The 26,970-nt window shown below is 47.1% G+C and overlaps 1 protein-coding gene across 7 annotated transcripts; it reads right to left on the bottom strand.

Moving 5' to 3' along the window:
* Positions 1 to 1,087: 1,087 nt before the first annotated feature.
* LOC120403937 (inner centromere protein-like) lies at positions 1,088 to 26,943 on the bottom strand. 7 transcript variants are annotated; one of them, XM_039535939.1, is made up of 19 exons: positions 26,859 to 26,943; positions 25,267 to 25,405; positions 24,422 to 24,535; positions 20,997 to 21,769; positions 19,945 to 19,996; positions 18,992 to 19,025; positions 17,479 to 17,596; positions 16,312 to 16,405; positions 15,033 to 15,171; positions 14,823 to 14,957; positions 12,984 to 12,995; positions 11,943 to 12,052; positions 11,483 to 11,603; positions 7,151 to 7,246; positions 6,268 to 6,395; positions 5,600 to 5,687; positions 5,179 to 5,280; positions 2,095 to 2,254; positions 1,088 to 1,444 (listed from the first exon to the last, which is right to left on the bottom strand). In XM_039535939.1, the coding sequence occupies exons 1-19, from the start codon at positions 26,932 to 26,934 to the stop codon at positions 1,230 to 1,232; spliced, it is 2,706 nt and encodes a 901-aa protein (XP_039391873.1). In that variant the 5' UTR covers positions 26,935 to 26,943; the 3' UTR covers positions 1,088 to 1,229. The 7 variants fall into 7 exon arrangements, with proteins under 7 accessions (XP_039391873.1, XP_039391875.1, XP_039391879.1 ...); XM_039535941.1 differs by having other exon boundaries at positions 1,088 to 1,390; XM_039535945.1 differs by lacking the exon at positions 26,859 to 26,943 and adding an exon at positions 26,774 to 26,851.
* Positions 26,944 to 26,970: the final 27 nt, after the last annotated feature.

Genomic DNA, 26,970 nt, shown 5'->3' with positions numbered 1-26,970 from the left:
TATTGATTAACCTGATGAATTGGAGATATTTATTAAGTCATTGGGAGGTGAACTATCTGCTTCAATTACCTTTGGTAAATGAAATAACCAAACAGTCATTCATTTTCTGATATAGCTGTAAAATGAATCTGAAAAGTTTTCAAAATAAATCACTGTTTAAAAATGTATAGCGTATACCTTCTAAAAATGAAACCTACTTGTATCTCTGAGTTGTGAAGAATATGTTTTAAGGTTATAACTGCATGAATGCACTTTTATGTAGAGAACCATGATTAAATCCAGTCTTCCTGACTAGTGATTTAAATCAAATCCACCCTGTGAAGAAGTCCACAGGTTCAGCTCACCCCATTTCTTCCAGTGCATCAGACAGGAGTAACTGGTGAGACTAACTGCATGGACTGCCACACACCCAGGCTCTCTCACTTTGGTACCTGACTTGAGCGTAACTCTGAAGATGCTCCTTCAGCTGTTACAGACTGGAAAGAAGTCAAGAGGAAAGGCTCCCAGTTGATATATACAGACTAGTAGAACTGCTTTTGAGTTGAATGCAAAAGCAGCATCTGGAATTTGATTTTATTTTTTTAAAAAACAAACTAAAACACTGAGTGATAAAAATCCATTCAGGCATATCAAACACTCCAAACAAAAGTCACTTACAGCCTAAGACAAAGCATGAAGATTTCAGATCAAGAAGTTAGAGGGCACTATAAAGGCCATATATTTTAACTACTAAAGGAGCAAGTGAAGAGCTCAGGCCCTGAAGACAGCAAGTCTTACTCATCTGAGTTATAATCTTCCATGCAGCTCTTTTATTTGGGCATTTAGCTTACCCCAAAAAGATAAGCTATGTAATGCTGTCAGCTGTCCATTCAGAACATCTGCACTGCCATCTAGAGGCATACAATCAGACAGGGGTTCTCAAGTACCACACAACAGCATGTGTACACATAAGGGAGAGGGCACAGAAGGAAGTAAAGTGACACTGAGGGGGCAGTGCTGTAGTTTAGTAAGCCTCTGCTCTTTCCCACAGCAAAACTTGAAGTGTCAACAAAAACCCACCCCAGACACGAAGGAAAGTGGGCACTGATTATTTTAACATGAACTTTTATTAGAGCTTTTATTCTATGCAAATATTAAAAAACACAGATCTTGGAAAAGATTTTTTTTCTTTACACAAAAACCAGGAGAACATTGACATGGCTGGTGGACAGAAGAGGGACTCTCCTTCCTCAGTACTTTTTCAGGTTGTAGGGCAGGCCCAGTGAAGACTTGGTACCATGAAGGGGTGGTGAGTGCCAGACAGCAGAGCTGGTGCGTTTGAAATATCGTGGCTTGTTCTTGTAGAAAATGTCCTCCAGTTTAGGGCTTACTATCAGCCCAAAGAGTGTCTCTATATTTGGAGGGTTGTAATATTGGTATGTAACAGCTTGATTAAGCTGAGCCCCTGGGAAAATAACCACCACGTTACATGAACAGTCTAAGTAGCATCTCATGGCTCATATTAAACCTCACTTCCTTGGTACCATGATTACTGTGAATCAGTGCATGAAAGCCAAGATCTAAAAGCAACCCTCCAAGCTCTCTCGCCCTGCAGAAGGTCCCCACAGAGCCAGTCCTGGAAGAGATTTGGGGTGGGCAAAACAGATACTGAATTCCCAGTACTGGATCAAAGTAGGGTTTTGCCTGGCTTCATATAGAACCTTACATTCCCCCTCATGCAAAGAATATAATTAGTTTCCAAGGCATCTTTCACATTCCAGGTATCCCAAGTACTGTGGAAAACCCCTCACTGAAAGAAAGGCACTGGTGAACTCCCTAGCCTTCTGTTTTCAGACACTTCAAAAGCACTTCAGCTCTAGGGATGGGCACAACGGATTCTGAATTAACATTCAAACAAGAGTGCCTGCAGGAATGCAGCTCCTGCTCAGATTACCACTCAAAGCTAGTACCATATGGCACTGCAGTAAGCTGAAGTCTCATGCACTTCTGGCCTAAATTGTGGCTTCCTCCACTTCTAAGCCTCCCTGAGAAATCTGGGGTCTTCCAAATTCTCATAGATGAAGTTTCAGTGGGTATAACAAGATCTGCACGTACCAGTGGCCCAGACAGGGATGGGCTTGCGGGGCTGGCTTTCGTCATCTGTGGAGTCATCACTGTTCAGATCCAGCCCATAGTTATTTGGATTTACCTTGGGGAATCTAGGTTCTTTTGAGCCTAAAGTGGGCCCTTGATAGGAGTCAGTGACAGGAGATTTCTGAAACCATATAGAAAAGTTAGATATATAGCCTTAAAAAAACAAAAAAAACACAACACCTCCCAATTACCTTATAATGATACTTCTATGTAGTGGTGCTGATGAGACAGCTTGAGTTTCTAGAAAGAACCCACTGTTGATTTTGATTAGAGTATTAGTTATTTAATGATAGAAATATCCCAGGTTCTAGGAGCAGGAGATTTACATTGTGTACTCCAAGAATCACTGGTGCTAAGAGCAGGTGGTAGGACAGCAGATGTCAGCACCAACAAGTTTATTAATATACACAGCATTGCTGCTATACATACTACACTAGGTTTGAATCAACGTTACTGTTCTGCCATGAGTCTCCATGGGCAGGAGAATGAAATAGATACTCTGCCCTGGAGGGAACAAAGATGAGCCATGGAAAACAGGAAGTGGCAATGGTGTGACTCTGGCAGTCACTGTCATGTTTATACCTGATCTTCAATCCCACTCCAAAAACACCAGATTCAGAGATCACGCCTGTCCATTTATGGGAAGGCAACAACAATAGCCACATGATAATTCAGAAGAAATATACTGGTTAAATAATTTGGGCTGGGATTTTTCAATTGAGCCTAACTTCCTTAGATTCTTGTCAAAGCTCATTTACAAAAAAATAAATAAATAAAAAAAACTTACCCTAGACTGGCATCCACATGCGCCAAAAGCAATACTGTAGGACAATGCCCTACAGTAACCACACTCAGAACGTTTCTGAGATGTAATTACCATTGCTATAGGGCAATGACCTACAGAAAGTGCAGCTTCCCTCTAACTGCAGAGGGCAGCCTCTGTAGCCACCCAGAAAAGGCTTACAAGCTTAGCTCTAGTCTTAAACTGCATGATACAGCACAGAAAGTCACTCCATATGCCAGTGGAGATCCTTGTATGGTAAAAGAAGAGCACACTCTCCCTCTCCCCCCCCCCCCCCAACGCATGCACACCCACCCACCCTGTAGGGGCTAAGCAGGCTGCTTTGGCTGTGCTTGCAACTCATGCCAATGGAGAGGGTTTGTGGAGGGAGGAATTTAAACTTGAACATGGATCTCTCACCTAGTAAGTTACCAAGCTGTGCTGAAGCGTAACATTTTCAGCTACAGGACTGCTGTATACAACACAGTTTACTCAGTTTATCTGAGTCACATTTGATGTCAGACATTTGCTATTCTATAATTAACCTGAAAAAAAAATATCAAGCTAAGCATAGAGACTCATCTAAAGCCATCTGTTGCTGATAACTTTTTAAAAAATGAGCTGTATACAATCAAAAGATCATCAACAATATCATTCTTGGAAAAGCAGCAAGTTGCCCTGTGTTTTCACCCTATTGGTGTTCAGCAGCGTCATCTTTCATGCAACAGGCACAGTATGGCTGGAAAGTACAACTAAAAGCAGCAGCAACAATTACTGATTGTAAACTCACTGGTGCTTGTCTATGCAGTACACTGTACAGGACTGAGCACCATTAGCTGTTTGATAGTTCTTAGGGTAGGAGGTGGGAAGATGGACTGTCACAGGACCTGTTCCTTCCATCTCACTCCCTCCTTACAGCAGCAGAGGCAAGGAAGCTACTTATCGCAGCATGCTTAGTGCTTCTGTTCTACAGCAGCAAAATCTCCTGAAAAGCACACACACCTAAGGGGCTTCGTACAACCATAAAGTGCTTCAGGAGTCAGACCTTTTTCAAACCAAGGGAAGGAGTCGCTGACTCAGTGTTGCACATCTTCCCCACACAAAGAGAACATAAACGTCTTGGATTAGTTGTCAGATACTATGCATAGGGGACAAAAGTCAACATTTGAAGAGCCACCCACTTATCCACCTTTGAATCCCTTCTTAAAGTCTCACTCTGCTGTGATGGCTACAAATTGTTTCCATTTGGCATGGCAGAGGCAAGTGCCAAGAAGAGACTTGCATTTTTCTGATAGTCTCTGTTCATTGTGTAACTTCATTCCCCTCACCCTCTCCATTTGTCCACTTGTCACGTCCAATCTGACCCCTGAACTGTAATCTCTCTGGAGCAAGGAGTGTTACTTGTTTGTATAGAGCCTAGTACTGTGGGACCATGACAGGAATTCCTAGCCATAATACAAGCTACAAGACATGAAGTTTTTAACATTCAACTCCTGACTACAGGTAAGTGCTACACCTAGTCATTTTTAGAAATAAGTGTAAGAACCCATGAAACAGTCACTTAGGCCAATTACACTGTATAGAGTGTTTGCTGAGAGCAGAAAAAAGGGCTTTGTTCCAGCATGGCTGAGCACAAGCAGTGTGTCAAAATGAGACCCACCACCTGGTGCAAGGACATTTCTTATGTGAACCCAATAAAGAGTCCCTCATTCTTCCAGTGAGCTCTAAAATACAGTCACAGAATACAAGACAAGTCAAGTTTCAGATGGTATCAGGCATCAGACAACCAGAAGTTATGGATGAGGCAGTAGCTGGCTGCTTGAAAAAGCAAAGCTGATCTCATTATGTCTTTAGTCTAGCTTTTCAGTTTGATTCACCAAACACATCTAAGCTGGAAACACAATGGTGTTTCACCTCCAATGGTGGTAGTTAGAGAGTTTAAAGCAACTGGAGATACATGGAAGTTTCTCAGCTACCTGGGGTGACTAGTGAGAGGCTACAATACAGCACCAACTCCCAGGATTCCTCAGGATCTAGTGTCATCATGTGGCCATTTCCTATCACTTGTTTGAAATTCCAAACAAAGGAATTCTCTCCACCATTTCTGAGCCAAGTTTCTTATGGCTGCTCAGATAAGAGACATCCCTGCCCTCTTTGAAGGAGAATGGCCCAAACAAAGAGGAAAGGCCTCCACCGACCCAGGAAATTAAGAGCCCAGTAGATACTGGAACCCCTGTCTTTGCTCAGGCTCTTGGCTCACTCACCTCCATTGTTATATTCAGCCATTTACTGGGAACAATAGCAACAGATTCTAGTGGCTTGCTTTTATTTTCCCGACGTTCCTGCTCTTCTGGACTCTGTTCCTCCTGTTAACAAGTCCAAGTTATAAACAGATCACCCTGTTTTCACTTCTATTGAATCTGACTTGTCCTATATGGGTCTCCCATTCATCCCCTCCCTCAGTAGGATGGGACACTACCCAATGATGGGGACAGACTCTCTCCGCAGTGGAGGAACAGCAGCAATTCTTCGTTAGACTCCAAGGCAGCCTCTTGCTGATTTGGAGATTATAGGCCTCACTGCTACCCTTCACTAGGAGAATGCAGCTGGTAAAGCTAAAGGCATGCTCAAGGCCAGAGACAAATAGAATAAAGTCCACTGCACGACACAGTCTCAACTGCCCACCTTCTTTTGGTTTTCCTCCTCCTCTGTAACCACTGCCAGCTCCATCTGCAGGTGAAGGGCCTTCCCCTTCTCTTGCTGTTTGTGACTCCTGGTAAATTAAAGCATAACCAAGTGAGTCACAAAAGACCCAGGTCACTTCCCATCCAGGATGCTCCGATACCTGCCTTCTGCATCCAGAACCCTCCGCTATAGCCCAATCGCTCACACCCTTCTCCTAGTACTGAGAAGATCTGCAGATCTTAAGGTGGCCATCCTACAGCAAAAAAATGTCAGGACCAGACTTCAAAGAGAAACTGCTGAGCTTCAGTTCATCTGCAAATTTGACACCATCAGCTCAGGAGTAAACAAAGACTGTGAATGGCTTGCCAACTACAGAACCAGTTTCTCCTCCCTTGGTTTTCACACCTCTACTGCTAGAACAGGGCCTCATCCTCCCTGATTGAACTAACCTCATTATCTCTAGCTTGCTTCTTGCTTGCACATATATACCTGCCCCTGGAAATTTCCACTACTTGCATCCGAAGAAGTAGGTATTCACCCACGAAAGCTCATGCTGCAAAACGTCTGTTAGTCTATAAGGTGCCACAGGATTCTTTGCTGCTTTTGCCATTCTTGTCGCTCTGCCCCCATCCCTCTTCTCAGGGGTGTGGAAATAGGCCAGCTCTCACCTCTCCTTTGCCTGTTCCACCTGTTGCTGCTCTGCCAGTTTCTTCAGCTCCGCAATCTTCCTCCCTTTGTCATGCTGCTCATCCTCTCTCTTCTTCAGTAGCTCCTTCTGCTTGTGTTCATCCTCCTCCTGGGAAGGCAAAGCAAGTCCACATCTATGCTAAATGAGGAGGGTAGCTGGGTTATGGGTCAAGTGCCCTTTCCTAGCCTTAACCCATAACCTACTCTGACCCATCCTCATCAGTACCACTAGTGTCTTGGACCTTAGTTGTGCAGCCCCTCTTCCTGCCCCCCATATTTGCTACTATATGAAGAGGGACATCACCACCCCCAGCACCTATTGCACCTGGGTATAGGGGACAGCACAAAGTTACCCATCTCCAGAATTCGTTTAGTCATGGAATTGCTAGGAAGTCTGGGATGGAATTATGCACCTGAGCTTTGGGCTGAGTGTTTGGAAAAATACCTATGTCTGAAAATTTCAGCCCTATGGAAAAGCATATATGAAGGAGAGGTCAGTAAAAACCATCATGCACATTTATGGTGCTATGCAACTCATAATGGTGAGCTGCATTAGAACATAAGTGGAGAGTGACCATACCCCACCCTCACTGGGAAGGAAAGAAGGCATTTCAGTCACAAAAGGACTAGGAAATTGGGGGGGGGGGGGGGGGGAAGAGGGGAGGAGTCTGTGTGTGTGCACGTCTCTGTGCGTGTGTAGGTAAATCTATTCTGACATACTCATTGGCCTGTTCTCCCACAGCTATTTACTGGTTATTGTTCTGCCCTCTTCCCCATATGAAGCACACTGTGCAGATTTCCCAGCATTCTGTTTTTCCAATGCAAACTCTTCTCCTTACAGATGGGACCTAATCTTGCTCTTACCATCTGCAGCACTTTCTGTTTTCGGGTCTCCACATCCCCAGTCTTCTTAGCTAATTTTTTCTTCATCTTTTCTTCTACCACCTTCTCTTCTCGCACCTGAGAGAATCACACACATCAGGTCTGGACCCTGCCCAGCCTCATACAAGCCAGTCTTGACATGTTTATCTACCACAGAAAGAAGAGTCAGGAGCTCTTCAGGAGTATGGGGCTCATCACATCCCATGGGGGAAGATGTCTGGAGCGGAGTGAAAGTCCAAAGCCCCAGTGAAGCGTGTACATATTTTAAAGGCAGATGGCACCCAGTGCAGCGAGTTCAGCCTCAGAGTTCACAGGAGGAGAAGACCATCACCAGGAATGACTGGAAAGAGCACATGAAACAGAGTTACACAGAATCCAAATTACAGAAGGTCACGTAGCAATATGGCATTCATCAGAACAAGGGAGAGCCAGCAGGAAGATGGGCTTCCCTTTTGCTTGAGGTATAGTTTTCTAGCAGGCAAACTGATGTGCAAAATGAATAGGGGACATGGAAGTGAGAAGACCACAAATGCAAGATTCCTTCACTTTAGCTGAGTGGCCTAGCAATAATCAAGAACACATGGAAAGGAACACGTGGTTGGGAGAAGAATACTGAGAACTGTATGTGGTTCTGGCTATTAGTGCAGGGGAAAGATGCAGTCCTTTAGTCTTTCCCCATAACCCTGAAGGATGGATCCTGAAAAGATCTGCTTTATGCCCCATCACCCAGAATGGGAACAAGCGCTGTAGCTTGTTGAGTTTTCATCCTCATTTGGAAGGAGGAAGAAAAGGGGTTCAGTGAATGACAACCTTCTCCCAGAGCTTAAGCCAGACCAACCAAGCTGGATCCCCAGGCTCTTGGGCTGCCCCTAGAACAGTGGTTTTCAAACTTTTTTCTGGTGACCCAGTTGAAGAAAATTGTTGATGTCTGTGACTCAACGAAGCTGGGGATAAGCGGGGTTTGGGAGGGGCTCAGGGCTGGGATGTGGGGGTGAGGGCTGCAGGGTGGGGCCAGGAATGAGGGGTTCAGGGTGTGGGAAGGGGTGCAAGGGTGGGGGGCTTAGGGCTGGGGCAAGGGATTGGGGCCCAGGCTTACCTCAGGCGGCTCCTGGTCAGCTTCCTGCCTGTCCTGGCACTGCAGATAACGCTGTGCCCTGGAAGTGGCCAGCAGCAGGTCCAGCTCCTAGGCAGAGGTGCACAAGCCGGGAACTGACCAATGGGAGTGCAGAGCCAGTGCTCAGGGTAGGGGCAGCATGCAGAGCCCTGTGGCCCCCACCCCCAGCCTAGGAACTAGACCTGCTGCTGCTGCTTCCGCAGTGTCGGAACAGGTAGGTACTAGCCTGCCTTAGCCAGGCAGCACCGCCAATGGGACTTTTAATGACCAGAGCTGCCGTGACCGAGTCCCTTCCCTTCTGCGACCCAGTTCTGGGTCGTGACCCACGGTTTGAAAACCAATGTCCTAGAACACCAGGTAAACCACACACAGCACATCTCTAACTCGGCAGCAACTACTGATGAAGTGTAAGAACAGCAGCAATACCCTGGATGCAAGCAACACTCAACTCTGGAGTATTCTGCATATTCTCCCTGGTCTCTGTCACATGAACAGCCTGCAGCAGCGTGCCTCACAGAAGTGGTATAAATAGAGACATCTGTCACACATGCATCTTTCAGCAGAGCTGTGTGTGATTGTCAGCAGGCTGGAATCAAAGAAAGCAGGTCTTCCACTAGGAACTATTGCATCCAGGTGCAGGGGCATTGGCCTTTGCACTGAAGATGGATTACAGGAGTAGCCCACATGCTTTAGTGCAGTGTGAACAGAGTGACCTCCCTGCTCCAAGTACAGGTCTGTTTGGACCCAATTTTAGGACCAACCAGGACTGGAACCAAGCTCACCTGATCCAAGCCTGAGAGTCGAGTTGTTCTCTGACTTAAGTGCAACCCTTCCCATGAACCTCACAGACTTAAGGTCAGAAGGGACCATTATGATCATCTAGTCTGACCTCCAGCACAATGCAGGCCACAGAATCTCACCCACCCACTCCTGTAACAAACCCCTAACCTATGTCTGAGTTACTACCTGACTCAGCAGGATCAGCACTGGTGACCGAGCACATCCATGGCTGCATACTGTAGAGTGAGTGTGCCAAGGAGCTGCAGGGCCTGTCACTCTGCAGTGCGCACACAGCACAGTGAAGTGGTGGCAGCTGGCAGGAGTGGGGCACACAGCTGGTGCTGGGCTGACCGCATAGGCAGGAGGATGAGAACTGAGCCAACCCAAACCTGAGCACCCCACTCAACACTTGTAGTCTGGTTACAGGGCACAGGCCCTGCTGATAGGACTTTGCTCAGGAGAACATAAGACACCACTACTAGTCCTCAAAGAGCTTAGAGTACCATAGAGACTGAAATCCACGATAGGAACAAACACTGTTCTGTCAAGTCCATGAGAGAGTCTTCCCCTGTTGAACAAAGGACTACGAATAGGCTGTAAAGTGATTCTTTTTGCTCTAATACCAAGTGGCCTCATTACCCACTCATGGCCCCTGTGGTCTGTCACTATATCAAAGATTTTAGTAACTGCCGATATGTTTATCACACAGCAAGGCCATCCATTGCTACCCTCTACTACAGGCCTACACAACAGGTGGCCGGCCCGCGGAGCCTCACTGTGCGGCCCGCCGGGGGATTCTAAATCCCCCCCACACGGTGCTCTGTGGGCAGTCCAGAGCCCTTTAAATCTCAGCCGGGGCCGGGAGTCAGAGGGCTCTGGGCTGCCAGCAGCCGTGGGGAGCCCAGGGCCCTTTAAATCCCAGCCCCTGGCCGCTGATTGCCCACTCCCCAGACCCCTGCCCCAACTGCCCCCCAGGATCCCCATGCCCTATCTAAGCCTCCCTTCTCCTTGTCCCCAACTGCCCCCTCCTGAGACCCCACCCAACTTCCCCCCAGGACCCTCCTACCTGTCCCCTGATAAACCTCCTGGACTCCCATGCCTATCCAATTGCTGCCTGTCCCCTGACTGCCCCTCCGAACCTCTGCCCCATCCAACCCACCCTGCTCCTTGTCCCTTGACTGCCCCCTGGAACCCCCTACCCCTTCTCCAACCCCCAAACCGCTTACTGTGCCACTCAGACCAGCGTGTCTGGCTCTGTGCAGCTCCAGACAGTTGCTGCCATGCTCCCCCATGGAGCCCACAGGCCCCCTCCCCCCAGCACCTGCCTTCCAGATTTGAACACCTCAAAATTCAGGAGTGCTCAAGCTCGGTTTGGGCAGCTTTTACTTCATTTCTCCCAAATCAAATATATTGATCCACTGTAACTTGCTGTAGAAAAAGTAGGATAAAATTGAGCAAGAAATGCTTATTAGGACTGGAATTGCTATTTTCAACAGCCATTGCCCTTTTGTTTGTTTGAAAGGAAGACAGTGATATTGCATTGGCAAATTCCCCATAGAAAGAAAGAGTGGAACAAAAGAATAATAAAGGCACCTCAACTTTTCCTCATTTATGGAGGACAGTCTTATAATATGCATCCAGATATCCTCCAATCACACAAGCTGAAAATTGTACCACTTTACTGCAGCTCTGTAACCATATGGGAACCAATCCTGTCTGTTTTGTGCACATCCAAAATTCCGGCTGAATGACCCGCCCTGGGGGAGAGTTACCAGTGACCCAGGGCTGGGGTGGCAGGAGGTGGGGGGGGGGCACTGGTAGGGGGGAGCCCAAAGCTGGGGCAGCAGCAGGGTGGAGGGAGGGCACGGGTGGGGAGGAAAAGGGGAAGCCCAGTGCTGGGGTGGCAGGGGGTGTGTGTGGGTTGGGGGAGAGCCCAGGACTGGGGCAGCAGGGGGGTACAGGGGGGAGCCCAGGGCTGGGACGGGGGGCAGCCAAATTTTTTTTTTTGCTTGGGGCAGCAAAAAACCTAGAGCCGACCCTGCCGGGTTCCCCCAGCCGCCGGAGCCCCGGGCCCTTTAATTTGACCCTGAGGGCTCCCAGCCACCTCTTTAGCTGGGAGCCCCTGGTTGATTTAAAATAAAGTATCATCACCTCCCCACCCCCAACCTTCCTTTTTGGCCCACAGCTGTTTTGGTGGGGCGGCGCTGGGGAAGGAGGGTTTGTTTCCGCAGGGCTGGGTGGCCCTGGGGCGGGGTGTTTCCTTGGGCTGGGAGGTTTCGGCCCTCAGCTGTTTTTTTTGGAGCAATGTGGCCCTCGCCGCTTTACGAGTTGTGCAGGCCTGCTCTACTAGGTTCACTGCCCATTGCCATGAGAAAACCCAGCTGTCCCGAGGGGCTCTGTTTCCAGGTTGGGTCTCTTACCTTCTCGGTCTTCTCCTCACTTTGAGAGAATTTCTGTTCCATCCGCTTTTTCTTCTCCTCTTCCATCTGCTCCACCCGTTCGCGAGCCTGCAGTGCCTTCCTCAGACGCTCCTCACGCTTCCTGGGGAATGAGTGGGGACAGTTAGCTTTGGCTGCACTGGGGATTTGCCCTGGTTATAGCTATCAAGGCCCCAGCACTGGAGCAGCTAGTGCACTGGTGCAAACCTCCAATGCAGAGTGTAAGAGTGTTGCATTGGCTCAGCCTACCCTTGCTTCAAACTGGGGTAAGCTCCACTGGCACCAGCAGGAGCTGTACACCACCTACACTAACTGTTTGCATTAATGTAGCTGTAGCTAGCTACCAATGGCGGTAATCAGGGCAAGTGACCAGTGTAGACAAGACCTTGAAGTGCTTCAGAGCTGAGCCAGAAAAGGAGCAGCTGGAGGGGCAGCCACTCACAATTTCATCTCCTCGAGGCGCCGTCTCTTTTCCTCCTCCACTTTCTGTTTTCTTTGTTGCTCGGCCTCCTGCTTCTTCCTCAGGCTCTCCAGCCGCTGCCGCTCCTTCTCCTGGGGTGGGCAGGAAGCTCAGATTATACCCAACTGCTGGGGCTTGTTTCTGCCCCAGGCTACTTGGGCACAGGAAGCCAGAGACGACACACCTAGGAACTGCAGCTTCAGTCAGAGACACATTCACACTCCCTCTGGAATAGGCACGTGTTAGGAAAGATACAGTGCTGTTCTGGCACCAGTGCTAGTTCAACAACTCCATTTACTGAAGAAAAGTAGCTCGGAGGGTGAGTGGGGCAGTTCCTGTGAGACACCTCAGGCCCAACATCCAAGCAGAAACAGTTACTGCAGTTGACATGTTCAGGTAAAGACACCATCAGTGGCTGTGTTGCTGTATTCACCACAAACCACCTAATGGCACTAGCCAGTGTCAGTGCTACAAACATGAAAATTCCTCCATTCTTTTCAGAGCCCTGAAGGGGACCCCTTTACGCCCTTTTTAGACACATGGTTTTTAATCTAGAAGATATAATGTGAGGCCTTTTAAGTCATCTAGTTCATTCCCAGTGGCCAAAGCATGATTATTCCCTACAGTATATTCTCCAGGGTTTTGGCCAGCCTAGTTTGAATGACATAAGTAGTATCACTTCCACTGTTTCCCTTGGAGAGCATTTTACACACCATGAGATGTCCAACAGCAATCCCTTTCATCAGAGAGTCTCAGTTTGTATTTGCCATGGCTGAGTTTTATCCAGGTACTGTTAGATCCCCTTTGGGCCACTCTGAACAATTCTACTCACTTCCTAGTGTGCACACCCTCCACATGCTGCCCAGTACATCATCATTTCGCTCACAGATGAGACTCGGAAGAAATATTAGGTCTGCGTGCAGGTTAGTGGTGAGGTTAAAGAGCTGCCAGTGCCCGTTAGAGAGGTAATAAATGTGCCCAATATGAGCCCACAGACCCTGTGATTAAGGAGTCGTTACTTACAACAAAATCCCCCTATTTAGATAGAAAAGAGGAGAAACAAGGATTACTGCTTGTGGAACTAGTCAAGTAAACCCTAGAACCACAACCTTTGGACTCTAGTCTCATCTTGCTCAGTGGTTAGTTATGATGATCAAACAGCTTTGGTTCTCAATGCGCTGCTTGTCTTACAACTGTCCAGCAGCCTGTTGGGCAGCAAAGACCCAATTTCAAATTCTAAGAAGTGTCCACTGACCATCCTAGAGTTTGGCAATCCCAGAATATGATGAGTTTGGGCTGAATGTGACAGAGAAGCCAAGATTTCTCTGCATGCAAAAGAAAGCTTTAAGGAGTTGATGTCAAGGTCACAATATGTGTTGAGACTTTGATATTAGCTAACTGATAGGGGGAATGGAAGACCAGATTCATTAGGATTTTAATGTGCTCCTATACCATGAAGAGGTTATAAAAATGCACATTTTCAAACATGCAAAAATACATCCAAACCTTTGTTTCCCTACATTATCTTCCCCTCACCTCAATGCAACAGCTGATGCCACCACTACCCCAGGACCAACCTATACTCCTGAGGGAATTCTGTGCCACAGTGCAATGCAGAATTTTGCCGAAATTAATGTTGGGCATGCAGAATTCCAGCCCCCTGAAATCAGCTGCAGAGATGTTGGCCACCACTAGGGACTGCTGGACCAGCTCGCAAAAGGACAAGGGCAGGGGGTAGGTGAGAGTGATCTGGAGGGTTCCCAGAAGCTGCAGTTCCTAGCAGGCCCTGAAAGAAGGAGGTGGCGGCACACAGGAAACTGTGCAAGCCCAGGACCCAGCATCAGGTTGCTTCTCCCTCTGGATCCCTGTGCTCTAGGAGGGCAGGGTCTGAGAGTGTGTGGGCTGGGGTGGGGCATGGCTGGGCTCTGGGTGGGGTAGGGAGTGAGTGTGTCTGACCCCCAGTTGGGCTCTGTGGGGGAGGGGGAAGAGAAGCAGGAATTGGGTTGTCGTAGGGGTTTAACTCTCTACTCCTAGGGTAGGGTGACCCTGACAGCAAAATGTGAAAAAGCAGGATAGGGGTGGTGGTGATAGGAGCCTATATAAGAAAAAGACCCAAAAATCAGGACTGTCCCTATAAAATTGTGACATCTGGTCACCCTATCCTAGAGGAATGTATGCATGCATCTGTAACCACACACACACAGGCAATTTTGAAATGAATTGTCAAGATAATTGAAACTGGCATGATTATATAGTGTTGTTTTGACAACTAAAATGTGCAGAAATTTAATATTGTGCACAGAATTCCCCTAGGAGTAAACCTACCAGGCAGCCGTAAAGACAACTGCTACAGGGGAAACTATCCAAACCCAGTACTTGGCATGGAAGAGATTGTCAAAAGGATTTTCAATGGATTAAGCTAAAGACTACAGTCAGTCAATTTCATGCTGATGAAAGATACCAGCATGGCAATGCACTCCTGTACACCCCTTACCCTGACACGGCCTATGCTGTACTCTTGCTGGGGAAAAAAGACTTTGCTCTCCCGTAACACCAGCATGTCTGACTCTGGAGGGAGTATCTCCAGACATCAAAGGGGAAAATAATCTTCATGGCCCATTCAGTTTTTAGCCTCTCTGCCAGAACCACTGAGAGGAGAGTTTGGGTGCTAGATCGGACGTTCAGTCAACATATCAGAATGTGAAGAGTTGTGATTTAAGTTTACTCCTTGGTACCGTTCCTCATTTGGAATCTTGAACGGCTTGTGATGCAGATTTGAAGTGAGCATTTCAAAGCAGACAACCCTGCCCCATACATTTGCTCTTCCCTTCTCACCCACAAGGGAAAAGAGATCGTCTCTACCTTGGAATCTGGTCGGGTAGGAGTGTTGCGTTTGATAAGGTTTTTCATGACACTATTGTGCCCTGTGGACCCTGGGGTCACGAGCAGCTGGTTCTTCTGCACCGTCTGTAAAAAGTGTTTGAACGGATGCACAACCTATGAGGAGAGCAGAGGGCATCAGAAGGGGATCCAGAATAGGCAGAGTGATGTGGGGCCATGGAATCTACTCACCTTGCTGGCTGGGCTGGGCGAGGCTAGAGTCTTGCTTACAGGAGAAGAAGTGGCCTTATCATATGAAGGAGAGCGGTCACAGTCTTCTAGCTGTTGCCCATTACATAGCTCATCCATTGCTTGTTTATAACTCTGTCTCCTGAAAGAGTAAAGGGTATGTTACATCGAAGCAGCACAGGAAACATCACTCCTGGCCTCCCCTGCAGCCTTTGTTTTATACAACCCCTCCTGCCTACTCAGCACCATCAAGTGATCTGTGATGCCTATGTGAACACACCACATAGTCAGAACACGCAGCCATGAAGATGCTAGAAAAAGGGGATGGGATGAAGCGCGAAGGATGGAGGGTTCCTAGACTTACAAAACAATAGTTGAGATAAAGCCTATCTTACTAAGCAACCACAATGTTATTCTCCAGCCCCAGCTTCAGTAAGTGATAGATGCTGGCTGTGACAAACTGGCGTCTATCAGAAACTCGCATCAGTAACGCCAGGTGGGGCAGGGCATGCGGCATAGTTGAAAGTGTGTTGTCTACTGTCCATACCCTGCACCATGTGAAAGGTTTAGTTTGCTTTGAAGAGTTTTTGTACATTAGCTTATTCTGGCACTACAAATTTGTTGCCACTTTCCCCCCCAACTACAGAAGATGCTGTAGATTTCACAAGATCAAACAGAGCCTCAGAGGGACAAGAGGTTGAAAAAAAAGAACAGAACTGAGAGCAACAACTGCATTTAAATTGGCTTTGGTGGATCTTTTACTACCATTCTCTTGTGTATGTAGGAGAATCAGCAGCTGCAGAAGCGAAGGAAAGAGCCAAGCCATTAGATATTTTAGGCACTTAAGATAAGAGTCTGTTCAAACTATTCTATGAAGTTGCTGCGCAGCCATCCTTAGCCATTCTACTCCTCCCCTCCAAGCAGCACTTACAGATTTACAAACACAATTCCTTACTACATCCCTGGGGGGGGAGGGAAGAGGGTACTATTCCCATCCAGAAAATGGAAAGCAGACAAGTGACTTGCACAGTCATACCTAGGTTCTAGTCCCATCTGTGCCTAATTCACTAGGCCATGCCGCCTCTCAAGAGACCTATTTTGTATTAAACTGATGAAAATCTATAACCCAAAAATGTTGGTACATTATGTGGATTTGAAACCCCCTTTGATCAATCATACCAAAGCTTTCAACCAAAGTACTCGATAGATAACAACTTAGTCATTCCAGCTCACTAGTCTATTTCTCTTCTCTCCCGCAGCTGGAGGCCAAGGAGGAACATACCGGATACTCGAGGGCTGTTCTAGTGGCTTGGCATTCTGGGGCTGCTCCTTGCTCCCACTGCTCTGAGAAGTGCCACTCTTTTTCAAATGGATCTCTGTGAAGAATGCTACAGTTAGTTCCACATGAAAGGCTTCCTACAGAAGAGGTCCAATGCCAGAGGTTCTTGTCTTCATGGCTCTCAAGACAAGCCTCATAAAAATACTGCAGAACATTACTGCTAAGAGCTGTGCCAATCAGAAACCTTATACTGAGCTAAAACAGGAGCACACTGGCTATTTTAAACACAAGTTTTATATCTATGCATTAACCAACATCAAAGAATAGTATTAGAGTATGCACCTTGTATGATCACACACTGCTCTATGTAGAGACCCTTGATGAGACAGATAGCATGTTAGTCCATAAGAGGACTCTGGACACTCCACCCCCACCCCAATAAGATGCTCTAATAGGATCCTCCAACCAATGCCTCTTATGGGATTACACACTTCCTACAGTGAAAGCTGATCCCATCTCATAGCTCCTCACTTTGAGGCAGAGTGAGATGGGAGGGGCTGCAATCTCCTCTTATTCCTCCTCAGTTTGTTTCATGTATCTCAAGATAGCGTTACTACTCCAAACACCAGGGCCGGCTCTAGACCCCAGCGCGCCAAGCGTGCGCTTGGGGCGGCGTCCCACGGGAGGGTGGCAGGCGGCTCCGGTGGACCTCCCGCAGACGTGCCTGCGGAAGGTCCACCGGAGCTGCGGGACCAGCGACCGCCCCCCGCGGTGTGCCGCCCTGCTTGGGGCGGCGCAATTCCTAGAGCCGCCCCTGCCAAACACTAATGACTTTTGCTCTTAAACACTAGACACTGAACCAAACTGAAGCTTAAAATATTTTCCTCTACAGTTCCCCACCCATTAGTTGCTCAGACTGAAGTGGTTTGTACAGACTCTGTCCAATTTCTCTCATTTAGATCTTGCACATTTATGAAAAACTCTGCTGAATGATCTAGCACAGGACAAATCTTACTCTGCTTTGGAGATAGCAAAGAGCCCTTGCAGGGTAAGTTAGGTCAGTAGGTGGCAAAGATGCAAGACAGACTATCAGATCTTTCATAAACCCCCAAGGGACCTCCACAGTCCCATGCTTCCTTGCTGCTCCATCAGAGTTTTAGCAATATTTACCTTTACAGTTTCCTGCCTGCTGCTCTGTCCCATTCGGTGGTTCAGTCTGAGCTGACTGTCCTGCAACAGGGCTGCCTTCATTTGGAATAATGAAGGTTTTCTGCAGGTGTTTTGGAGCCTGTAGGAGAAGGAAGCAGACTTTAGCAAGATCCCCCACAGAATCAGGGGTTCAGCAAGCATCCTGTGTCCTGGGAAGGGGGGAAAGGAAGGTTGCAAAGCCAGTGACTCTGGATGCACTCTGCACTGATTGCAGCCCTGCTGCTAACAAGCCAGGAACTGCTCTTTTTGGTTTGTAATGGCAGGAGGGCAGACCCACCGAGTGATGTTCTGCCTATTACGGACACAGGATGCCTGCTCATGGAGCAAAGACACAGCAGGGAAGGGGTGTTACAGACACCACCCCTCAAAGAGTCAGATTTGTCCTTCCTCCACTGGGACTTTAAGGTCAAGATTTTTCTAGACTGACTAAGTTGTCTCAGGCTGGGCACCCAAACTTCCTAGAGAGGTCTGATTTTCAGAGTCTCAGCAATTTCAAGGGGTGGTGGTGGTGGGGAGATCCCTTCAAATGTTTCTAGTTGGACACCCACAAACTGAGGCATCCAAGATCACTAGTCACTTTTGAAAATCTTGGTCAAGCACCTTTAAGTGTCACTTTTAAACAGCTCTAGATTGAGGCTGCAAGCGATTCCCAGCTACTGGGGGGGGCAGCCACCTCCCTGCACCAGAAGGATTAGAAAAGGCACAAACTCCATAGGCATTAGCACCTCTCCTTAAAAAACCAAGCACTGCACTGTAACTCCCAATCCACAGAGCTCTCTTGCATAGACATGTGTGAGAAGTGAGGAAAGCGAGCGATTCAACCAGAAGCCTACACAATCTGGGTGCACAGGTCTTCAGACAGGTTCGTCAAAGCTCAATGGAAGCAAGTTGTAAAATGATGCTGACTTGGGAACTGAAATTATAAAATGTTCTGATACAAATCTTTAATTTTACTCATGTTTTATGATAGTGCCTAGAGAGTCCAATGGAGACTGGGGCCCAGTTGTGTTAGGCGCTGTACAAAACAGTAGAGCAGTAAGAATCTGTGCCTTAAGAAGCTGACATTGTAAACAGACACAAGGGTGAATAAAAGGGATACAACATAAAAGCAGAAGATTGGAAACCAAGACATTGAGGGTAAGGGCCAGATTTTTAAATACAAATATCATTAAAAATCTGTCCCTAAGTGACTCATCCAAGATAATACAGGAAGTCTTGTATTTGAAGCCAGGTCTCTGAAGTCTCAGTCTAGTACCGTAATATACCAAGAACCAAGTTGAGGGGTCTTTACTTCCTTAGAAATTTTGATTTCTCAGACAGCTGAGACAGAACAATCCCCCAGACACATTCTCCAGTTTCAGTGACAGTGATTCTATCAGTTCAGCAGAGAGATCTAGACTCAGGGACTAGCAGCTAAGAAGCAGTACAGTTAACTTACTACATTTGTCTTAGGAAAGCCCAACTTCGGCCTTACCTTGTCACATTCAGCATTAGGTTCCAGTTCAGGCCTGAAGAAAGAGAGAGAGAGGGGTGTTTTGACAAGTTATCTGCTCCCACAGAGGAAGTAAGGAAATTATGGGTTTTATTCTTGTGGTGCTTCCGTCAGAGGCTTCTAGGCACCTTGGAAGAGCATGTTACAGGTGACCAAGAACACAATCTGACAGTCTACTTCAGTATATTAATTATATCTAAGTGTAGTGGGGACAAGATATTCATTCTGATCAATGGAGGAACTGTTCGCACATGCTGGAGTCAAGACTCATGCACTGAAGTCTAACTCTACAATCTTCAGGCAGAGAGTGCATTTACTTCAGCATGAGACCCACAGACAACCCTGTTTGAACAGGCCAGGTGGGGGTTTATGCCCCTTGTAGAAGGTCTTAGCATTGCTCAGGTCAATAGGTAGAATATGCCACAGCCCTGGGGCACAGACAGGTGAACCTGCTCTACCCTGCAAGCCTTGGAGACCACAAACTGCACACCTCTCCAATCTGGTGATGAGGGTGGAAAGGGACATTAGTTCACAGGGTTCAGGAAGTTAGTAAGATACATGGGACACAGAAAACCGGAAATATTCAGACAGAGCCTAAGGAAACAGTTTTAGTGCACTGCAAGATATTGGCCAGCTTGACTGTCATATTCTGCACAAGCTGAAAACACCACATCAGCCTTTTCAGGTAGCTCAGTACAGATATCTGAGAGGAAGAACAGAGATCATACCAGCCTTGCTGTCGGAGAGGCTTGCAAGATGGTCAGGGTCTGAGGAAGGGCCACAACTACGTAGCATGAGGAGTTTAACTACCAACCCCAATCACAGGTGAAGGTTACAGCACAAAGTATTAATTTAGTGACTGGGCATAGGAACGACCTGTAGAGTTTTCTGCAAGATTTTCCATAGCTTCTGCCTATTTGACAGAGCAGCCTCACCTGACATTGCTGCTTGCATCTTCATCCATAAATACCTCCAAGGAGCTGTGGCCTAGAAGGAAAAGGATAAGCAAGACACTAGCTAGCTTGGTGGTCTTAATCGGATGCATCTTATAAGCAGCTATTCCTGTGCAATACAACTCCTCTCTCCAAGGGACACATTGCATTCCCACCCAGAGATTTCCATATGATCTCAAAGCACCCTCACTTGACTTTCTACAGCTAGAAATTGCTACATAGTGCAATGAACTTAAGCACCATAATAGCCCAAAAACCATTTTAGTACCTCCCAAGCTTCCTTCCACATCAGCTGGAGTAACTCTGGAAATACAGAAAGATGAACTCAAGTCTGTATTATGGAGAGGTAATTCCATAGTTGAAGCTGTGGAGTATTTCAGTTAGAAAAGGGGTTTAAATCCTCATTAGGGATGAAAGTAAGCGTGTTTTGTATTTTTGGTAACTGTGTACTTATTCTTTGGGGGCAGATTCAATATTCTGCAGCATTAACAAGTAACTTGAGTAGGTTAGGACTCAGCAACTACTATCTGAAGTTCCAGGACTGGTGTTTCTCTTGCCCATCAATTTACACATGACTGACTTCAATTGGATTTCCATGGTGTTTCAAGCATAGGTTAGGTTTCTTTTTTTTAAGTTACAGTTTTTACTATTACTGTATGATGACAGCATGCCATGTGGCATTTAAATTTTGTTTGCCTAAAATCCATGTGCTTTAGCACTTAACTGACCCAGCTGGAAGCCACTTTGCTTCTACAAGCAAGAGAGTTTAAGGAACTGAATATCAGCAGACACTTTCAGAGCCCAGAGACTGTGCAGGAGTTTGAGCTGGAGACACAAGAGAACTGTTGTGTCATGAAGCTTTAAGACACTGTAAGGTGAGATTTAAAAATTTCAGTTGTACCACCCCTCCACAAGCAGCATTATAGGTGGCTCCTAGCCCCTCTAAGTCAAACAGCACACTGATGGACAGACAGAGCAGAGAGGCTTTGAATAAAAGGACACATTGAACTGCTTTTCAGATTTCACATACTTACAGCTCACGTGGCTGGAGGCTGAAGAGGACTCCCGAGCTGCCTTCTTCTTAGAGATAGCCCTGCTGATAGATTTCCGGATCATGCGCTCTCTTTTGCTGGCCAGAGAATACTTCTCTGCTAGTGAGGTCCTGCGGTGCTTATGGGACTTACCCCTCTGGCTTCTGCGTGCAGACAGATGGCTCGATTTGGACCCTGTTGAGGTCCCTGTGCTGTCCTTTAAGTCCTGGAAAAGTTCCTTTTCTGGCCCTTGAGCAGAAACATCACTCTCAGCTCCGGGCTCCCCATTTACAGAAGCTTTTGGCGTGGATGTATTTGCTATTCTAAAGTTGGCAGCATCCCGGTCTTCTCCTGTCTCCTTTGCCTCAGGAGTGTCAGGGATCACCAGTGCCAAGGCTGCAGACATAGGTTGAAGTTCAGTAACCTTAGGCTTCTTGGGAGCTTGGTCATCAATACTCAGGGAGATGATCTCCAAGGCTTGGTCTATTATTTCAGGCCTATTCCTCTTCAAATACAAGTCAGCACCACTGTGGTTGTCAACACTGATTTCTGTCAAGGGAACCTGCCCTTCTACTAACAAGATAGTTGGTGTCTTAGCCACTGCCTCCGATGGAGGAGAACACTTGGCTTCAACCTTGGAGTGGAATCTTGTTGAAAAAGAAGCATTGACTCCCTTTTGAACATCACTGGGTTTTTCCAGTCCCTCTTTGCTTCGAAGCCTTTGGGAAACTTGCTTAGAGGATGCTGGCTTGAGGCTGCTTCTCTTTCTCGATAACCTTAAAACAAAGACATAGTCAAATGAGGCAGGATTTTTCTCTCTGGCCATTTCAGAACCCAAAACTGACATCACTGACTGCAGACATGACTCTTTTACATGCAACTATGCTTATTGTCCAGGTACAACTATTTTTAATGAGATTAAGTTAATAAAACAAACACTGGACCAGGACTCAGATCTGGGTTCTATTCCCTGCTCTGCCTGCTGGGCAACACTGGCAAGGCCTTCCTTTGGCTCAGTTCCCACTCCTTATCTGTAAAATAGGTATAATGATACTTATCACCTTTATAAAGCACTTTAAGATCTACTTATGATAAGAACTAGATATTATTACTATCAAAGTGTTTAGTAAGACATTGTATACCAAAAACCTCCAGTAATAGAAACTATCATTCCATTTAAAACCTCATTATCTTTTCCTGGATCATTCTCTCACTCTTTACTAGGAATACTACCATGCAGATAGTATCTTGATACACAGGAGTCCCAGTTGGGGATACCATGAAATATGGGGCAGCTTGCTAGAAAGGAGCAAAGTGGATAGACTCCAAAGAATTAAATGTGTAGAGCTTGGACAGGAAAGGGGAACATAAAATGATGTAGCAGTATCTGAAGTGGCAATGCTATGTATGGGAGAGGAATAAGTACAAATAGGATGAAGTTGCCTAAAGATTTTTTTACCTGAATCATCAAAAAAGCTTTTCCTGAAGAATGAGGTCTGTCAGATTAGGAAGTGTCTCCAGCATCATGGCTTAAATTAATCACAACTGACTCAATGTACAGAGCAAGCAGTGAGATCAAGTGAACTTCTTAAATGAGATCTTGATTCTACACCGAAGTGTCCTTGTGTAACTTGAGAGAAAAAAAATCCCTAGCATCATGGAATCAGATCTTTTTCTAAATGGAAAGACTCAGAGTTCAGGAGTAACTTCCTCATGTACCTTGAGATTTCCTTAAGTGAGTGTTTCTGGAATGCCCAATTTGTCACTTGTTAGATAGAGGGTTTACAGCACTTCTGAGAAAGAGAACCCTTTAAGAAATCTCAAGATGTGCACCAAAAAAAAAAAAAAATCATGTCAGATTTGAAAATCTTGGCCTAGGTGACTAAGCATAGGGAGGTGTGAATTTCTTTAAGACACCACTCTTTTTTGGAGGGTGGGAGGGGGCTAACAATGTAATTAAGCAGCTAGTTTCTATCTGGACATTTACACTTCCTCCCTTGTCTAGGCTCTAGGGAGGGAGGAAAACATGTTCATTCTTAACCACCTAGTTTCAGCCTCATTTTTAGTTCAAATCTCTCCTCCCTTCCTTCCCCCATGGGTTTAACTGTGGTTACTGAAACAATACTGAGCACAGGGTATCCTATGCTTGCAGCAGTTCAGCTACATACAGTGCAGACAGCTTGTGAGGAGTAGGCAGTTTTTTCCTATTATATACAGATCATTAAAAACACGTACCCCTCAAACATCAGGTATCAGACAGCACACCTATCCTAGATTAAACTTTGTGAGCTTTATAGAAGTGGATTGGAAGGATAGAGCTGAACGGAAATGATGGGTACTTTGCAGATAAGGTAGAGGAGAGGTTCCAGGCCTAAGGAGTGATAGAGAATAGCGTCAATAAGAGAATTTAGAGGGCACAGCAAGGCAGGAGCAAGGAGACAGCAAACATCCTACTTACAACTCTCAAATTTAGTTTTTGCATCAGAAAGCAAGTTGAAAATGGTTGCTGGGCCATAAAGAGAGAAAGAGGGTTTGACAAATATTTGAGATACTAAAACTTCCTGACTCTCTTTTCCTATTTTCAAGAGTTTCTTCCCTCTGTTGTGTGTGGGTTTTTTCCCCCTCCACAGAGCAATCAACAGCAGAAACTGACAAATTGTACAAGGATAATAGTGAAACCGACTATACACAAAGGCTGTCAAATACACAAAGTAAAAAAACTGAGAAAGCCTTAGGGTAAAGAAGACTAATAGAAATTGACAGTTAAGTTGGTAGTGTACCCTAGGTTTAACAATATTTAGGAGCGAAGAGACATTAGCTTTCTCCACAGTTTTCTTCTTAGGAACTATTTTTCATCTTGAAGGACAGGTGCATAAAACCCTTCTTCCTATTTTTTTTTGGAATCACACCCTAATTAAAAATATTTAAAAAGCCAAACATGATCAGCTATGTTAGACACTTAGCTTATAAAAGTGGATCCTAAAAATCCACTTTAAATTTAAATCCATGCCCTTTGAATATTTCTTGCATTTCTCTCACATTGGGCAAGTAAAATAGAAAAGTCAGTTTCATTTTTAATTTATAGTTTCTAAAAATTTCACTTTCAAGTTATCATGCATTAGCACAAAGGATTAGATTGCAAATGGTTGAAATAACGTATTTTAAAAAAAGAATTCATTAGGATAAAAAGACTTAGGAAGATTTCTATTTGTCTTACGTTACTGCAAACCACAAGTTTATACAAAACTGAGATTTTGAACTAACTCTGACCTGGTAGTGTCTCAGTAAGCAGACTAATAATTTTTAAGTTAGCACATGTGTTTAGTTATTGATACAGGTGTTTTGTTTTGAAATGGTAGTTTACTTTTGCCTCTGGCTTGTTTGGTTCTGTAGTCTGTTGGCACAGGAGATCCAAGGCAACCACCTACCTTTTTCTGGTCAGTTCATTGTTCTCATCCTTAATAGATAAGGAGCGCTTCTTCCTACGATATTTCTTCTGTGATGCTGTTTTGAGCATCAGCTCAGGTTCAGCACTTAAGTTGCTGTTCAAAAAACAGAACACAAGAGAAGGACTTTATTTCCTTGCCTGAACACCATGCTGTTCAACTCTTAGCAGCAGCATGTTGTTCATTACAGTGGGGACAAGGCCAAGTGATGCCATAAGGCCAAGATACCTAGAGAGGTGGTGGAATCTCCATCCTTAGAGGTTTTTAAGGCCTGGCTTTACAAAGCCCTGGCAGAGATGATTCAGTTGGTGTTGGTCCTGCTTTGAGCAGGGAGTTGGACTAGATGACCTCCTGAGGTCTCTTCCAACCCTAATCTTCTATGATTCTATGAAGTCTTTCTGATCAGCAGCTTAGGGACATTCTAGCAAGACCACAGACACTGAACACTCCAGGCTAAAACAAACTGCCCAGCAAACTGAAAAGGTAAATCACTAACATTTCTTTTTGCCTCTGCTTACTATAGTAGCATCTGGAAAAGCCAGGCTCCCCAGTGGCCTTTAGTTTTAAATCTCACTGAGACTGGCATTATAAACCAGTCCCTAAGAACTCTCCATTGCGATGGTTAAAAGTTCCCACTGGCTAATCCTATAAATCAGTAGGAGGAAAACGTCAAGCAAAGGTTGCTTTTCACAGGGGCGAATTTGCACAGATGGGCTCAAGACTCATGAGACGCACTGTCGCACACATCAGAAGGATCCATAGTACTGACAGCTGAGAGAGACAGAACAGCCTGTGAACAAGCCCTTCTGCCACCCAGATGGTCCTACCTATCAAACATCTTCATGGCCTCCTCCTCAATTTCCCGCAGCCATGCCAAACGCTTGTGCTCGACATTGCACAAGAACTCGGACAGTCTCTGACTGCAAACCTCCAGTAGGTGAATGGGACCCTCTGCCATAGCTCTGCCTGAAACACAGGGGGGGCGGGGGGGAAGGAAGTGGGTGTTCATTAGCACCTGCCTGCAGCACCATTCACCTGGGATGTCACAGCCATGGGCAGCAGGTTATATACATTTGTGGTGCCTGGGCTCCAGGAATATTCAGGGCTGGGGGCCCTGCTCCAGCAATATTTGGAGCTGGGTCTCTCCCCCAGCCCTGCCTGGATCGGGCCCCGGCCCCCGCGGGTCTCCCCCACCGCGTCCCTGCCTGGAGCAGGTCCCAGCCCCCGCCACGTCCCTGCCTGACAGAAAGCAGCGCGGGTCTCTCCCCTGCCTGCTTCAGCTGCCAGAGATCGGCTCCGGGCAGAACTGCTGTCTGCTGCCCCAAGGTCCTAGTGCCTGCCCTCCAATAATGGCAAGGCAGACTAACCTTACCCTGTGCTTCCGCCCTCGCCCTGAGCCTCCCCAATGCCCCAAACCCTCATCTCCAGCCAGTGCCCTCATCCCCCCACACCCTAATCTTCATCCCCAGCCAGAGACCTCATCCCCCCACACCCTAATCCTCAGCTCCAGCCAGAGCCCTCATCCCCCCCCACCCTAATCCTCAGCTCCAGCCAGAGCCCTCATCCCCACACCATAATCCTCAGCCCCAGCCCTGAGCCCCCCCGCAGCATGAGCCCCACAGCCCTCACCCACACCCCAACCCTCTGCCCTAGCCCTGAGCCCCCTCCTGCATCATTAATCCCTCATCCTCAGCCCTCACCCTGCACTCCCTCCTATCCCCAAACTCCCTCCCAGAGCATGCACCACCTCCCCCTTCCTACACCCCCAGCCCAGAGCCTGCACCAAAACTCCATCCCAAAGCCTGCACTCCTCCTGCACCCTAATGCCCAGCCCAGGACCTGCACCCCATACCTCCCCTCAAAACCCCACCCAGAACCTTAGGCAGGTGGGGGCAGAGTTGGGGAGGGGCAGGTTCTGGGCACCACCAAAATTTCTACAAACTTGCCACCCATGACAGCCACCCACACTTACCCCCAGCTACTCCCCACAAAGGGGCAACGAGACATTGCCTCAGCCCACACTGGAGGCACAGGGCACCCACCCCCCTGCCAGGCCCTGGGGCTGGGCTAGACCCAGGCTCTCAGGGCTCCCCAGCCCTCACGTGCGGGTCAGGACCCAGCAGCTCCAGCTCCCTGCTCAGAAAGAAAAGGGCCCAGGCCTCCCGCCCCACCAACCGCCTCAGTCACTGGGGGGCGGGTGCAGAGCCCCCGCAGCACAGCGCGCGCACAGGCAGGGGAATAGCGCCCCCTGCAGGCAGCTCCCCTCCCCCGCAGGTAGTAACCGTTCCCCAGCCCGGGCAGCAGCTCGTGCATTCCCCACAAAGACCTCCAGACCACTGAGAGGACGGCTAGAGCGGCATCCGTGAGGCGTCAGGCACCACCCGAGCCTCCAGACGCGTCAAGCGAGCCTTTCACTAACCGGCACGCGCCACGCCCATCGAGGTCATCCGAGATCGCACCAATCGCAAAGCGCCCTGCCGGAGCGCCATATTCATTGGCTTCCGCCTCTGTCCGTCACGGCCGGGAGGGGG

This window comes from Mauremys reevesii, linkage group 4 (genome assembly GCF_016161935.1).
Source record: "Mauremys reevesii isolate NIE-2019 linkage group 4, ASM1616193v1, whole genome shotgun sequence".
In the NCBI taxonomy this organism is placed as follows: Eukaryota; Metazoa; Chordata; order Testudines; family Geoemydidae; genus Mauremys; species Mauremys reevesii.
The sequence above is the reverse complement of the archived record's forward strand: the minus strand, read 5'-3'. Positions and strand labels throughout refer to the sequence as shown.

Excerpts from the sequence above, each read along its gene's own strand:
- LOC120403937 (XM_039535939.1), bottom strand. The coding sequence starts at position 26,934 with ATGAATATGGCGCTCCGGCAGGGCGCTTTGCGATTGGTGCGATCTCGG. Across the intron at positions 14,958-15,032 it reads CGCCCAGCCCAGCCAGCAAG|GTTGTGCATCCGTTCAAACA; the intron begins GTGAGTAGATTC and ends CTCTCCTCATAG. Across the intron at positions 5,281-5,599 it reads AGGAGGAAAACCAAAAGAAG|GAGGAACAGAGTCCAGAAGA; the intron begins GTGGGCAGTTGA and ends ACTTGTTAACAG.